At 39.5% G+C, this 15715-nt stretch overlaps 1 protein-coding gene across 1 annotated transcript in view; it reads left to right on the forward strand.

Moving 5' to 3' along the window:
* LOC145987807 (fer-1-like protein 6) overlaps positions 1–15715 on the forward strand; it is a 70906-nt gene that overhangs the window by 14590 nt on the left and 40601 nt on the right. Inside the window, exons 4-10 of the mRNA XM_083122515.1 lie at positions 863–1060; positions 3075–3191; positions 5081–5233; positions 5823–6008; positions 7989–8105; positions 10301–10435; positions 14838–15002. Coding sequence (XP_082978641.1) covers positions 863–1060; positions 3075–3191; positions 5081–5233; positions 5823–6008; positions 7989–8105; positions 10301–10435; positions 14838–15002 — 1071 coding nt within the window. The remainder of the gene's footprint in view (positions 1–862; positions 1061–3074; positions 3192–5080; positions 5234–5822; positions 6009–7988; positions 8106–10300; positions 10436–14837; positions 15003–15715) is intronic.

Here is a 15715-nt window from a genome sequence, read left to right on the forward strand (position 1 = left end):
CAGAATCCTCAATAATACTCAATTCGTTATCTGAGCCACATGGAAGTTCCTAATAAGCAAGATTTTCTACGAATTCTTTACACAAGTTTTAAATAAACAAGCTTTTCTACGAGATCTTTACACGGAGTTCTCGAAGACAAGTTGGCAAGAATACACCGTCGTCTGAGCGCGGTGGTTAGTGACACTAACCACATATTGTATAAGTAATATGTGTCAGGACACACACATAAGTCAAATCACAAACACTTTACATGTGAGAAGTACAGCTCAATTACTTATAAAATGTCTACGATCACTTCGAGGTGACACTTATTTTGACGAAAAGCTAAGGAGAATCGAACACATGACCACACACCTTGATATCTAACGCTGAAGTGAGTAAGAAATGTTTCATGCTTCTCTAAGCTCAAACGAAACAGCCAAGTAGAGTTCCGGGATGTATGATGCCTACAAAATTAACAAGAAAGAATGTTGACAGTGACGTCAAGTCATACATCCAGGGACTCTACAATCTAATGGTGAATTGAGGAAATACATATGTGGTCAGCGGTGATAACCACCCAATAGGAAAAGAACCGTTACAGTTTGAAAATGTGGTTAGCATAGGTAACCACCGCTCCTCAAAGAGCTAAGTTGTTTGATTGATTGAGTTGGTGTTTTAAGTCCACTTTTTGCACAGTAAGGCTAATTGGGACTGAACCTACAGTTTAAAGTGGGATCCGAACCACTACATAGAACCCAGGACCACTTGATTACAAGGCGACGTCCTTACCACTACGTCATCGCGGAGGCCGTGAATAGCCTAAGTGTTGATGTACCCAGAAGCTCAGTATCATTTAATAAAACTTCCATTTATTTTCAGGAAGACGACCTTCACATGGTGCAATGCAGTTTGGACAAAGAGGAAGGCGAAGTTGCTGATAAGTTGGCGTCTGTCTTGCAGAAGTTTTCCCGAATATTTTCTCAGTTCAAGACAGCGAGACCGCCTCCTCCCTTAGGAGAAACATCCCTGAAAACAGCCCTTGATATCAACAGGAAGAGGGGTTGTGAGAAAACAATGGTGAGTTTATTGTATTATTATTCAGCCCAACAACCACGTTTGTTGTTGTTTGTGATAAACAGTAAGCTTGGATTGATTGAATTTATTTGGTTTGGTTCAGAGTTGATAAAGGTCCAGGGATTGTAAATAGATTCAATTCCGGTCCGGGAGGGAACATTAGCAAGCGTAAATACGTTCTGGACCGTTAAGAACCTTTCTATCTGTAAAGTATTTCAATTCGTTCCCGCAACCTGTCACGTGCCAGTTCCGACGACACAATGAAAAATGCAAGGAAGAACTGTTTCCCAAGAGCAACGATAGATGGCAGCGCGTCATATAAAGAAGAGCAGAGCTCATTGTAGAAACTGGGTTCCTGGACCTTTAACAACCCTGTTTTTTTTACTTCGCTTTTCTGCCACTATTAGCTAATCGCGAAGATGAGGATGAAATGGTGAAATTGATGAAGGGACACTCAAGAGGGACACCCATGTCGGGATTCGAACATGGAGCCTCTGGCTTCTTAACGTTATGTGCTAACTACTCCGCCACGGTTTGAGTTTGTGTTTCAAGTCCATTTTGTGCACACTAAGGCTAATCGGAAATAGATCTACAGTTTAAAATGGAATCCGAACCACCATCTGCTTCCACCGGGTATCGAACCCGAGACACCTTAATTACAAGGCGACGACGCTATCACTGCGCCATCGGGGAAGCCCTGCTCCTCCACGGAGGTCTGCGAAATCAGTATAGCAATTTGCATCTCTACGTTTGGAGAATCTAGGCAGTGTTTCAAAGGCAACAGATCCCGTTGCAGTAACACTGACAGAGACAACTTCACGCAGACAGTGAAAAATCAGGCGAAGCCTGGGCTGGCTCGGTAGCTCAGTTGGTCGTCGACCTCCTTGGTAGAGTGGTTATCATAGCGCGCTACGACGATAGAAGTCCCGGGTTCGAATCCCGGTTAAGACATGGATGTTTTTGTTTGTCCTAAATATGAAAATAGAAAATTGAGTAAAACTGATGCATGTGAAAACTGAGAAAGAAATAATGACGGGGGAAATTGCCACTTAGGGATTTTCCATTTATATATACTGGGTGGCCAGAATTCAAGTTACCCAACTCAGAGCCCTCTGTAGCCTGTTTGAGGCATCGTAGAACTCTGAAATTTGGTGAATCCACTATGCAGACCATGGAGAAGAGGATGGCGATATATATAAAAAATAGTTCAATTTTCCGCCACCAGGTTGAAATGTGGCACTGTACTTCCATGATGGGTTGTAATAATGACGTAAACTGCTCCAGTTGGTTATGTATTTGCCTTTCCCTTGCAATCTGGTAATAAACGAGAGATTATTTTCTCGCAACTTCCAGCCACTAAAAAATGTATTTCTAATTAATTACTCAGCTAAATCACTTAACGTGATTATTTGTACAACCCATCATGGAAGTAAAGCACCACATTTCAACCTGGTGGCGGAAAATTGAACTATTTTTTATAGCCATCCTCTTCCCCGTGGTCTGCATAGTGGATTCACCGAATTTCAGAGTTCTACGATGCCTCAAACAGGCTACAGAGGGTTCTGAGTTAGGTAACTTTAATCCTGGCCACCCGGTATATGTATATAAAGTTGGAAGAGCAAAGGCACGATATGCCAGAGAACTGGCTTCGAGTCCTGGTCGAGCCTGCATTTCTCGCTGAAATTTCTACATGTTAATTTTAGTTATTTCAGTACTCTCTATCTTGCACATAGGCGATTGGGTTCCAAACCTGAGGAGGGGGCAAGGTGCGAAACTGGGGGAGGGGGGGCAAAGACAGTATATTTCCTTTTGTAGATAAGATTTAGCATAGTGCGGGGGGAAAAGTGGCGTAAAGTGGGAAGCAGCTACCCCCTTGCCCCCTAATCGCCGCCACTGCTTGCATACAGTGCGCAGTCTAATTGATTTGGGAGTGCCGAAAGAATCTCTCCTAGGATCAACATTAATAGTGTTACTCAATATCCGCTGTTTACGACAATTTTCCTTCTCCTTTTCACAGGAATACCTAAGTACTGTTACAACTCAGTTGCTTGGGGGCTTGAGTCCTGAAAATCTGCTACAATCGTTTTCAAAAGCAAAGGAAATGTTACGGAGTTTAAAGAAGATAATTGAGGATGTAAGTTGTAGATTTGAAATGAACAGAAATCTCGTTTAAACGAAAATACTGTTTATTCGAAACCATTTTTAGTCAATTTAATAGCGTACGTAAGCAAATCTAATAGATATAACATTGTATGTATGTGCACGTAGTATATGCTATAACTCTATCGACAACATTATTCAATATCTTACAGTGTATCAATATTGAAAAGGATTCAAAAATACAAAAAAGAGCACTGCGTATTTTGGCAAACGACCGTAAAACTGAAATATGCAAACCTCGTTTTAAAAAAATCCATAGACTAGCATTTCTGCTCATCAACTTGCTACGTCTCATTCGTGGGTAAGTTAGGGTAAGGCTCCACGTTATGGGCGCCACTATGCTACAACCCTGGGGGTACGTACTTAAATGTTACTTACCACGGCTATAGAAATATCTTAATCTCAGGGGATAGGTTCTATATTCGAGAATCCCAAATAAGAAAGCGTTTTATAGCCAAGAGGATATAGTTAAATGCGGATCTATATTCTGAAAACTGTACACAATACAGAGAAAATATATAGCGAAGCTTGTATATACATTGAAATATATATATGTGTTGATTCCTAATTTACGTCGGTTATATTCTTCTTATATATATATATATATATATATATATATATATATATATATATATATATATATATATATATATGAATAATTTAAAGGAAATCTTCTTATTTCTTCTCGTAATTTTTGGTAAAAGCTTCTTCTTCTTTTCTTCCTTCCATTTTGGTAAAAGGCTTCTTCTTCCTTCCTATCTTTGATTTGGGAAAAGGCTTCTTCTTCTTTTCTTCCTTCTATTTTGGTAAAAGGCTTCTTCTTCTTTTCTATCTTTGATTAAGGAAAAGGCTTCCTCTTCTTTTCTATCCTTGATTAGGGAAAAGGCTTCCTCTTCTTTTCTATCCTTGATTAGGGAAAAGGCTTCCTCTTCTTTTCTATCCTTGATTAGGGAAAATGCTTGCTCTTCTTTTCTTCCTTCTATTTTGGGAAAGGCTTCTTCTTCCTTCCTATCTTTGATTTGGAAAAAGGCTTCTTCTTCCTTCTATTTTGATAAAAGGCTTCTTCTTCTTTTCTTCCTTCTATTTTGGAAAAGGCTTCTTCTTGTTTTCTATCTTTGATTTGGGAGTATCTTTGATTTGGGAAAAGACTTCTTCTTTTCTTCCTTCTATTTTTGGAAAAGGCTTATTCTTTTTTTATTTCTTCTAATTTTTTGTCTTTCCTTTTAAAGCGTAATCTTATTTATTACATATATGCGCTCGCTTTCCCCGCTTCTTTGGCATTATACAAACGACAAAAGCTATACTTTTAGAAAGATTAGGGGCGTCTAAACTGACAGTAGTGCCACCTCCTATGTAACGACCAAAGAGAAATAGCCCAGGATCGCTAACAGCGCGCTGCCTATGGTCCAATGCGTCTAATAAGGAGCGCAACCGTAAGTGCTTCGGGGCGACTAATTTGGACACAGCGACACCGAGGGACGGACAAATACAAAAGCTGACGATGTTCTTCTCGTCAGAGGTATTAAATCAAATTCTGATCACTAGGATCAGAAAGGAGATACATTTCTGAATTCATTTGCTCACTTATTAACTTTCCTAATTGTTTCATATACGAGCATATTCTTATTTATCTTAATTGGCTATTTAAAACATTTTATTCACTCCTTCTATAATTTCTATACTCTTCCTTTATGTATTTTGCATTTACTATAATATATATAATCACTCTTCTCCGATCGTAGTTTCTACAATGAACTCTGCTCTTCTTTATATGGCGTGCTGCCATCTATCGTCGCTCTCGGGAAACATTTCTTCCTTGCATCGTCGGATCTGGCTCGTGACAAACTTTTCTGTATATTTCAGCCTCAGCATACAATTCCCGACGTGTTTCTCTGTATGTCAAGCGGATCTAGGAGAGTAGCATACAGGAGGATTCCCGCTCGTGAAATTCTCTTCTCTCCTTACAAGCTGGAAAGCGGGAGAGACTGCGGGAAGGTCCAGACTATGCACCTCAAGGTACGTATAGGGAAATCCGTTTCTAGTGGAGATAGACTTCGGGAAAGTACATCCATTCATATGACTTTTGTATTTTCTAAGTTACCTCTGATCACAGTTAATGTTTTATGGATTTGTTCCGTTGTTATTAACAATAGGAGAAATGCACACCCCCCTCAATGTTTTCTCTACCGTTTCTGTCAGGTTTCCTCTCTCTGCCTCGCACGTTATTTTCCTTAACTTTCTCTTTCCTTTTCACTCTGATTTGTTGTACTACTATTTCTTTCTCGTTTCTTCTTTCTCTTCCTTTCTCTCCATCTCTTTCTATTGTCTCTTCTTTTCCCATTTTCTCTCTTTCTTCCTATCTCTCTCTCTCTCTCTCTCTCACACACACACACACACACCGTATCTACAATCTTCATTGCTTTCCTTTCTTTCTTCTTTCACTCCCTCTGTCTCTTTTTACGATGTCACGTAAATGCGATCTAAGTGCACAACTTGCCGAATTTGAATCCCGTTATCCTTATACCCTTCTCTCAAATGTACATTATTGTTGTGACATTGCTTCATTTTATACTTTTAATGGTGTATTTCTTATGTTCTGTTCTAGCCTACCAGGAAAGGAACTTCTGCTTGGACAATACCTGCGAAGGTTACTTTTTATATGTGGCTTGGGCTGAGGTCAGACTCTCCTCACTGCTTGTCTGGTCTTCCTTCAGGCTCCATCGCAGAGTTCAAGGGCAAACAGAAATCTACGCCGAAACTTCCGGCTGTGCTTAAGTACCCAGAGGTCCATGTAAGTAGTTACATCAAATCCTTTTTATCTGTGGGTATAGAGAAGTGCGATAAGAACGTGTTATAGTCTCAAAGTATGTTGAACAGTCAAAACGGCCAGTGTACTAATGTTGTCATGGATATGAACGTAGCTAACCTGTTACTCACATCTCAGTCCAAGTAACATGCAGCAGTTTATACAGTATGTACCATACTTGTTGGTACAGGCTGTATACATTGTATGAAACCCCTCTGTACGTGTTCAGTTGGCGAAATATGATAACGAAAGTTGTCCAGTATTCAAGGAGGACCGTAGAAAAGGTAATTTGTACAAAAAATGCGAGATGCAGTAATTGTACTGGATGGAGAGTATTATAAATCGTTTGAGGTTGCATGATGTATGTACCTTTCTTGTTCGTACACACGAGTCACTTAGTGACCATGTCACGTTTTTGTTGTGTGCAGGACACTGCGTTATTATATTTACAGCTTCAGTTGCAGGCCTGTGCAATCACTTTGTCACCGTTCAACCACACTGCTAGCGTGGGCAGTCCGTAATGGGGAAGCGAGAGGAGCTTTGCTCTGACCTGAAAGGTGTGATAGTGATTCTTGCTCTTAAAAGACATTCTTTAAAGAGAATGGGGTCATTAGTGAACAAAATCGCATTGTACTGTGCAGTACATAGTAAATAAAGTCAAATATGAGGGTTCAACAAAGTATCGGGCAAGAAGAAGTAGAGAGAAAATACTAACCGAAAGAGAGGAGTGTTTCTTGGTGAGATAAAATAAGGCATATCCAAAATTAAGTGATTCCGAAATTGAGATCACGGGTAGAAAATGCAACAGGAGTGACAGAGCAATTCAACCGTTCGCCGTGCATTGTACAGATAGGGATATCATGGGAGAATGCAACAGAAACATGTGCATAAAAACCAGGAGTTCTGGGACAACGAACGTCATCTGCTCCGATGAGACCAAAATAAACCCTTTCGGATCAGATGGTGTCCACAGGGTGTGGAGGAAGGCGAATGAAGATAGCAATGTACCAGTCTTGTGAACATCATTTGAGCATTTTTTTTTTTTTTTTTTAATTTTTGTTTTCTAGCGGTGTACTTTATCATTTCACTTTCCAACTACCTCTGTACGGATAAGACTGGTACATACTGTATGTATGTGCAATGCCCTATTTCGGTACTATTGCTCTCACCACGAAAGTAGACCAGTCAAGGTTGCGCGTTTTCGAGCTTCCTCTTGCCTCTTCCACACACCTGGCCTTCCAAGTTTTCCACACTTGTTCCAAGGTGCTCAGTCGACACTTGGCGCGTTGTATGTACGTATACGTTGATTTTGTCTTCGCTGGTGTATATTGTAAAGATTATTTGGTTTTGTATTCATTATGAAAGGCATTGAGGAGCAGCGTCCTACGTGTGGTACATTAGAAGGTGGAAGCAGTGATTGTGTACGTGCCTGCCGAATGGGCATTAATAAACAAAGTAAGATAATCATTGGAAACGTTTGCAAGTATTTCAGAAATCTTGCCTATAACAAGGAAGAAGAAATGTGTCCAATTCGTTGTATGAGAACCAGAGAAACGTAACGACAAAAGTGTGGTACTTAGTTTTATATTTAAATAAACTCATCTGAAGAGCTATTTGAAGTCAGATCAACACATCTCCACTTCTAATCGTCAGCAGTAAGGTCGAGTTACGTACATCTTCAATTTATTGACTCTATAAGAGTATATTATTTTCTCCCTCCTGTAAATTTGATACATTGGAGTTACATCCCTCTGGTTCTCACACGACGAATTTGAAAACAGTTTAATTTACCCATTTCAGAGGTACTGTCTGATTGGCTCTTCCCCAGGAGCGTACTTTGATGCAGGAAGGCATAAAGTGGGAATTAAGAACAGTCTTATCTCTCTCAACTACCATACCTATCAATAATGCGTTAATATTTAGTCATATCTCTCTTGCATGCATACATTAAATTCCTTTTTGCAGGTATACCAAATGAATGCTTATATATATCATGCAACGATTCGTCCTGGGCTAGACAGATCCGGATTGGCTGATCCTTACGTGGAGGTTTCTGTTGGTCCACACAGCAAGTCTACCGAGGTGAGTGGATATCATTATTGGATGTTTGAAGTCGTCTAGAGAGGGAAAGAGTGATTAAGCGAGGGAGAGAGGAGAGATCAGGGGGACAAAACAAGGAGGGGAGAGAAGATAAGAGGAGAGAGAGTAAGAACCGGAAACGGAAAGATAGATAGAAACAATAGGAGTTTCGTCTGATTTTTGTAATTTAGAGTCGTTTTTCAGAAATTTTTGGCTAATCGCGACGATGAGGATGAGTGATGATGATATGATGAAATAACACCCACGCCCAAACCGAGATTCGAAGCCGGAACCCCTAGCCACTCCACCACGGAAGTCGGCTAGATGTAAAGCGAAATGAATAGTAATTGTACGTATAAATGGCTCGAATGGGAGAGAAAGAAGAGTTTGCAGGATTCTTGTTGGGAAACCTGATGGTAAGAGACCAGTAGGAAGGCCAAGGCGTAGATGGAAGGATAACGTTGAGATGGGCCTAAAGGGAATCGGTAAGGATGGGAAAGATTGGATTGATCTTGCCTAGGATAGAGACAGATGGAAGGCTTGTGTTGCTGCAGCCACAAACCATCGGGTTTAAAAATGCTAGAGAGTTAGTTAGTTAGTTGTACGCATAAAAGATAAAAATTGTTTTAGAATTGAATAATCCTTGCGTTACTTAGTTCACATATCTCAGTCAACTTTTCCCCTCCTCTTCAGCATTTTTAGCTTCGTTTTGACAATCAACATTGCTCTTAGTATTGTGTAACGCACGGATCTGTTCTATGTGTAACAGGCATGTACGAGTTTTTCGACAATCTCGAGTGATATGTCATCAATAGGGCTCGGATTGCCCAAAAAAAAAAGACCTATAAGAAGACCTAAAAATATTAAAAAAAGGACCTAAAAACGGAAAAAAGGACGTATAAATGTGATCCAAATTAATTAATAACTTCAGTTTTAACTTCCCACCCCCTCCCTCTGCACGGCACCTTAAGATCTTTGCAGGCGCGTGCTGTCTGGTCGTATACTCCGTGCTGAAAGCTTTAAAACTAGGGATGGCCAAACGGATCCGGATCCAAAAAATCCGGATCCAAAAGTTGAGATACGAAACTCTCGGATCCGGATCCGGATCCGAGAGTTTCGTATCTCAATCCCATTATAATATTACCACATTTTAAAAGGTATTATGCAGTCGGTAACGCGTCTGACTACCATGCTAAAGGTCCCGGGTTCGATCCCCGGCCGGTTCAAATCCGGGAACTTTTCTAACGGTGGAAGCGGCCCCGGCGCCCACCCAGCGTCGAATAACATGGGTACCTGGGGGAAACCCTGGTGGGTAAAGGCGGTCAGGGGCGTGATGCTGATCACATCACCCCCACTCACGACCGGATCAAGAAAGTGTGGGTCGTTACCCCCACACCCCTTATACGCCTTCATGGCGTGGTGCTAAGCACAGGGGAGCACTTTACCTTTTTTTTTTTTTTACCTTTTTATGATCTTCGATTACAAATAAATTTTTCATTACTTAGTCCTACAAGAATTTTTTTCAAGTGTTCTTCCTAAAATACTTTGCTACGCATCAGCCAACACACTCGTGCACAAAAATAATCTTACTTGTTTAACATAAAATGTCAGAGGTCTATACACCTGCCAGGTTTCATGGAAATCGGAGGGGGAGACTTAGACTTCCCTTGTAAGTGTATTAATTAATTACAAATCGCGCACGCGCGCACACACACTATATATATATGTGTATGTATGTATATTATATATATATGTATATTAGCAAGTAACAATATGTTATAAATACATTCTTACTTTCCAAAGAAGCGCATGTGGGATGGCAAAACGGATCCGGATCCGAGAGTTCTGGATCCGGATCCGAGAGTTCTGGATCCGGATCCGAAAGTTCTGGATTCGGATCCGGATCCGGACCCGAAAAATTTTAGGATCCGGAACCAACCGGGTCCGGATTTCGGATCCACCAGGATCCGGATCTAACCATCAAAATAAGAGAAAGTTGCCACTTACAGAGCGACCTTCCAGACAAGTTACGGTTAAAGGATCTTGTACCGTACCTGCTTCAGTCGTCGAAAAATGTTTTTCTCTCGTTTCAGGGATTGGTTCAAATATATTTATTAAAGTATTAAATTAATGCATATTGTTAATTATGTGAGGAATTTAAGAAATGTTAATGTACAAAGAGATATTACCTTCGATAGGTTGAAGAAGAAACACTCAACCCGACGTGGAATCAGACGTTAACGTTCAATCGAATAGAAATCAATGGAAGTGTTCAGTTTGTCCAGGAAAATCCACCTGTTGTGACTCTACACGTGTTTGATGCTGATCTAGTGGTGAGTAATGTCTTATACCTTACTTTCAAGCAAAACTGTTTCAGCCTTTACGATGTCTCTGTATGTATTTTTCCATATTCAGCAGCAGCTGTTACCAAATTGTTAATATTTAAATGTTTGTTTATTTGAGTTTTTCAAAGTTCACTTTATGCTCTGAAATGCTAATGAAGTTTAAAGTGGGATGTACCTCCTCTGGGACTCGAATCTGGGATCTCTTGATTACAAGGCGACAGCGTTACCATTACGTCATCGGGCGGCCCAATTGTTCATTGTTATATACAGGGCGTTTGCTGCAGAACACCGACAAATTTCACATCGCGTAAAGGCCTTCAAGGCGATCAACTTTCCTAGTAACATATTTCGAGCCAAAAGCACTTGGAACTGATAATTTCATCCTGTATATATGCAACCATGCAGCACTGAATCATGGATTCCAGTAACAGTTATATTCTCTGTGGGAAAATACATTTTTTTATTGTGCTACGGACAGACATCGCCATTAGTCAATGCAATGGATTTATCTCCTAACAAAGTGACAACATTTGGAAAATTTGTTCATCATCATCATGTTCTTTATGGATGTGAATATGTATCGGTATTGTACGGGGACGCTCTGTATATAGCAACAGCAAGCTATAGTGTAAAGGACAGGGTGCAAGCAAGTTTCCGATGGCGTAGTGTTAACGTCCTCGCCTTATAATCAAGGGAACCGGTACGATACGCGCGGGACACATAGTGGTTCAGATCCCACTTCAAACTGTGAGTCCAGTTCCTATTAGCCTATCCGTTCATGAAGTGAACTTAAAACAAAAGAAAATCAAACCACACTCTTGACCATCCCTGACGATGACTCTGAGACCGAAAGCTTGGGCAGATTGTTAATGTGGTTTTTATCGTGCTATTCATTTGTTTTGTGTTGTGGTGCACCAAATACTAATTGCATTCTATCGAATTATTATTTAGCGTCGCTTTTGTGCCACTTCTGGCTAATTGCGACGATGTGAATGAATGATAATTAGAAAAAATATGAATGGACACTCACAAAGAACGAGGTGCAAGGGGTTACATTTTCTAAAGACATCCGGACGTCATTCTCTTACATTCTCTGTACTGCATCTTGCAGACTAAAGCCCACTTCAGACGAATTCATTTTCCTTAGCATTTTTCTTAACATTTGTGCCATGACCAAAATGCTGCCGTCTAAAGTAAGAAATCTTATGGCATTTCAGATGCCATGGCATATTTCATGGCATTTCTCAAGGATAGGGTCGGTCCGTAGCATTTTTCGTAGCGTAACCAATCAGAAGCGACCTCTAGGTCACGAGTGCAGTTGTAATGGCGGCCACGTGAGATGTAAACAACGTATCACTTCACATTTTTAAACCACGATAATTATTCAACCGAGAGGAATTACGCTTCGTATTAAAAGGTTTTAGGTAGAGAAGCATGGCGCTGATTCAATATATACTTTACAACGTTTACTGTACACGTATGGAAGAACATTTTAGTTGTTTCAATTGCAAACACCGTGCACTGGCCATATATGGTGTATCTCGATGTGCGTATCGTGCTGTATATATCAAACAATGTAATCTCAACAGCTAACCGAAATATTCCATGAATGAAATGCTTTCGTCTAAAGTGCTATCTGCTATAAGATTTTTGGAAGCATTTACATAGCATTTATGGTAGCAAAAATGTTAAAGGAAATGCTTTCGTCTAAAGCCGGCTTAACGCAACTCTGGGGTCTGGACACATGGCGAGAATAACCATCTATGGGAATTGTGTGCTGTGCATATATATTTGTGATTGTTCCTTCATTTTTTTCATCTTATCACCAATCATACTTATATTGGCAGAAACGCTATGTAAAATTAATAAAATCATTCATTCACTCCCAAAGAATACAAATGTCTAGGTCGGGACTGATTTACTTATAGAAAAAGTAGCTTTCGAAATACTATTTTTTTATCAACTATTTCATGTAAGTGTTTGAGGAAATTGCTATTTAAGAATTCGATTTGCCGTTTACTTTATGAATTGTATTAGATCTGCCCTCCATACACAACCAATCCAGTTCTGTGCTCTTGATAAAGCTAACAATGTAGCCAGAATTTGGCTATAATGATATTGCGAAACAATGAGAATATTGTTCACAACTTAGGTTAATTGTCAACAGGAATCATGGAAATAGAATTTGTAACTACGTTTCGGACAATTTGCAACGCACGCAGCCACTTTTTATCTGTGTGTTTGTGTGTGTGTTCGGTAATTTTGTTGAGACATAGGGAACCTTGGCAAATCCCCACAAAGTGACTGTTCTGGAAAGATTTCATTACAGGTAAGGCTTTTGGGGGCTCAGATCATCGTAAAATTAAGGTATACGTAACTGTAGAATAATTATATAAAACTGTTAAAATTATCGTATTATTCAACAGAAAAATATATCATTTAGTTAAAGGGTGTCATTTTTTTTAAAAAAAAAACACCCAAATATCAAGTTCTGTTTCACGTAGAACACCCTATACTACAATCTTTCAGACTAACAACGCTTTGACGCCTGTATCCACAGTCGATATAATCCTCTGTGGAGCTTCAGTGGCTCACTGGATAATTCCTTGCTTCAGAACTTAATTAATTTATGAAGCTTTATTCACTTAGAAGAATTGAAATTAAATTCCAAGTTAGTAATACTGTCAAAATAATTGCTATTATTTTTCTCAGATGTTTTAGTGTTCGATTACCTTGTGTAAAATTGTATAAAATAATGTTAAGTTTTTTAGATTTAGATCATCTTAATTACCAAGAAATATTAATAAAAATGACCTGCTATCTATGAACTACATTGTTCCTCTTAAAATACTTTAAGAAGTCTGATGTTCCTAGAAATAAAATTAGTTCGAATTCCTACCGACAGATGGAAATTTACCTATTATTCCCTTTGTCTTTAGTTATTTATTAAAGAAGTGTGTAAAGTTGATTCAGTTGTAGTTTTTTATATTGTACATCTTTCATTAGCTATAATAATTGTCTTCAGATCTTCTGGCGTTTGTAAATATTTATGGGGGATGATCAAAATTCTAAAATTTCTTAAGTTAATAAATCCTATTATTTGCTAGCACTAAACCTTTATGAACTGGTACATACAACCAATTATGCATATATCTCTTGGAATGGGGTACATTATGTGCCCCTCATGCAAAATTCGTAAGTTAAATGACGACAATCATGTAGGGCTTAAGTCAGTGATGTAGTTAATAGGGAATATCATGCTTCCTCTGACCTCCAAGTGTTCTCCACTCAAAAATATATGCCTTACATGAACCTCTGGGTACTTGAGCACCGTCGGAAGTTTTCGCGTAGGATTGTGTCTTGCAAGCCCGTACCCAGGGAGGGGCCATGGAGGCCATAGCCCCTGCTCGAACTACGAAATATTTAAATGCGAACTTATAAAAAGTTACGGAAATAAAGACTATATTGCCTGAATTCGGTGTTCCCATGTCTAGACTCTATGATTACCTCCTTTTCTACTTTCTCTCCAGAAAAACTTGTTATCCGCCATCTACCCCTGTATTGTTGAAATGCACCCTTGACGAGATTAGGTGACTGACCCGTTCTTTGTCCATCAGCACCGAGAAGTGGCACGGCTCAGATGGAAATGCTACCTTCTCAAGCGTCCTTTTGTTATCTTCCGTGATTTTGATCCTCAATTACGGCCTGATCCTTCACTCGATTTTTATTAACCTTCGGAATCTTGACTTTTAGAATGTGTTTTACCATGGTCTTGAATTTCTGCTCAATCGGTCCACTAGATCAAAAGTTCCTTTTTTCGTTAATGTCCATAAGAACATATAGGCTACAACTGCTGTTTCCCGAACGATTCGTTGTGGCCAAATGCAACTTTAAATGTCATCCACTTGCACCTTGCCTTAGTTTAAATTATATTAAGTGTAGAATTATACTGAATACGTTTGTTAATTGGATTAATTTAATCTATAATTATTTTAATCAGATTTGTTAATCTGTTAGGCGTGATTTTCCGTTATAAGTTTCATCACATCATCGCTCATCCTCATCGTCGTGATTAGACAAACTTGACAGAAAAGCAAAGCAAATAATCTAATTTGTTCCACATATAAACACATTTTCGGATCTGGCCCCACCCTGAGAAAAATCCTGGGTACGGGCGTGGTGTCATGTCCTGTGTTTTATCCTTATATGTGGTGAGTCCCCTTTACAGCCTCAGCTTTTAACGTGGGTAAGAGACACGTGTTGATTTTAGGTATGGTAAGGGTCCCGTACAATGTGACGCGTGCAAATAACCTAAGTGCTGACGTACCCTCAACTTTAATTTCAGCCAGTCAAATCCTGAATGCTTTACCTGCATTTCTTTTCGTTGCAGGGAAAAGACGAGTTTATCGGCAGAACTTCAGTGTTACCGCAAGTTAAAGCAGCCGGGGAACCATACGAGAAACCCAGATTTCCTGCTCCTCTGCAACTGCGCGAAATTTACAACGAAAACGGTAGTCTCACTGGAGAGCTCTTGGCAGCATTTGAACTTCTTCAGGTAATACCATAAGTGTGTTCAAATATATTTTAGTTGCGAGGGACAATAAAAATTTCCCCTAACTCACTTCCAGTGGGCGTTTGGGTATGAAAGTGCACAAGGATAAACATGCGTCCTCACATGTCACATACTGCAATTTTTATAGCCATAAACTACATGCACACTTTCTGATCGATCTTTCATCTCTATTTTTTGTCTCTGAGCTTACTTGCTGAATAGGAAAAGAATATTGCCTTGTGCTGCTTAACTGAATGGCAAATATGATTTTAAAGATGTTTATGCTGGCGTTCCAGTGGTCATAGGATCAGGCGGTGTTGAGAAAGTTATAGAAATTTATCTTACAAGTGAAGAGAAAGCAGTGTTTAATGCTGCTGTAAAGGGTGTACAAGATACTATAGCTTCTATGGCAGGAATGCTAATGTAAGGATGTCGAAGGTTTTTAATAAAAGCGACTTAAAGCAAGGCTGCATAGACCTGAACATAGCCTAGAATGTATGCCCCTGAATGTGTGTGTATATACATACATGCACAGGGTGTTGCCGTGCAACAAGAGAACATGAAGACGAACAACTTTTCTTTTAACGTTTTGCTCATTTACAATGCAAAAGAGTAAAAATACCTCTGAGATAACATTACGAAGTCCGTCCTTAATGCAAACATTATAAATCAGAATATGGAACATATTTATGGATTGGGATCTACGAGTAGATATC

The sequence above is a fragment of the Lepisma saccharinum genome, chromosome 5 (genome assembly GCF_977018435.1).
Source record: "Lepisma saccharinum chromosome 5, izLepSacc3.1, whole genome shotgun sequence".
Classification (NCBI taxonomy): domain Eukaryota; kingdom Metazoa; phylum Arthropoda; class Insecta; order Zygentoma; family Lepismatidae; genus Lepisma; species Lepisma saccharinum.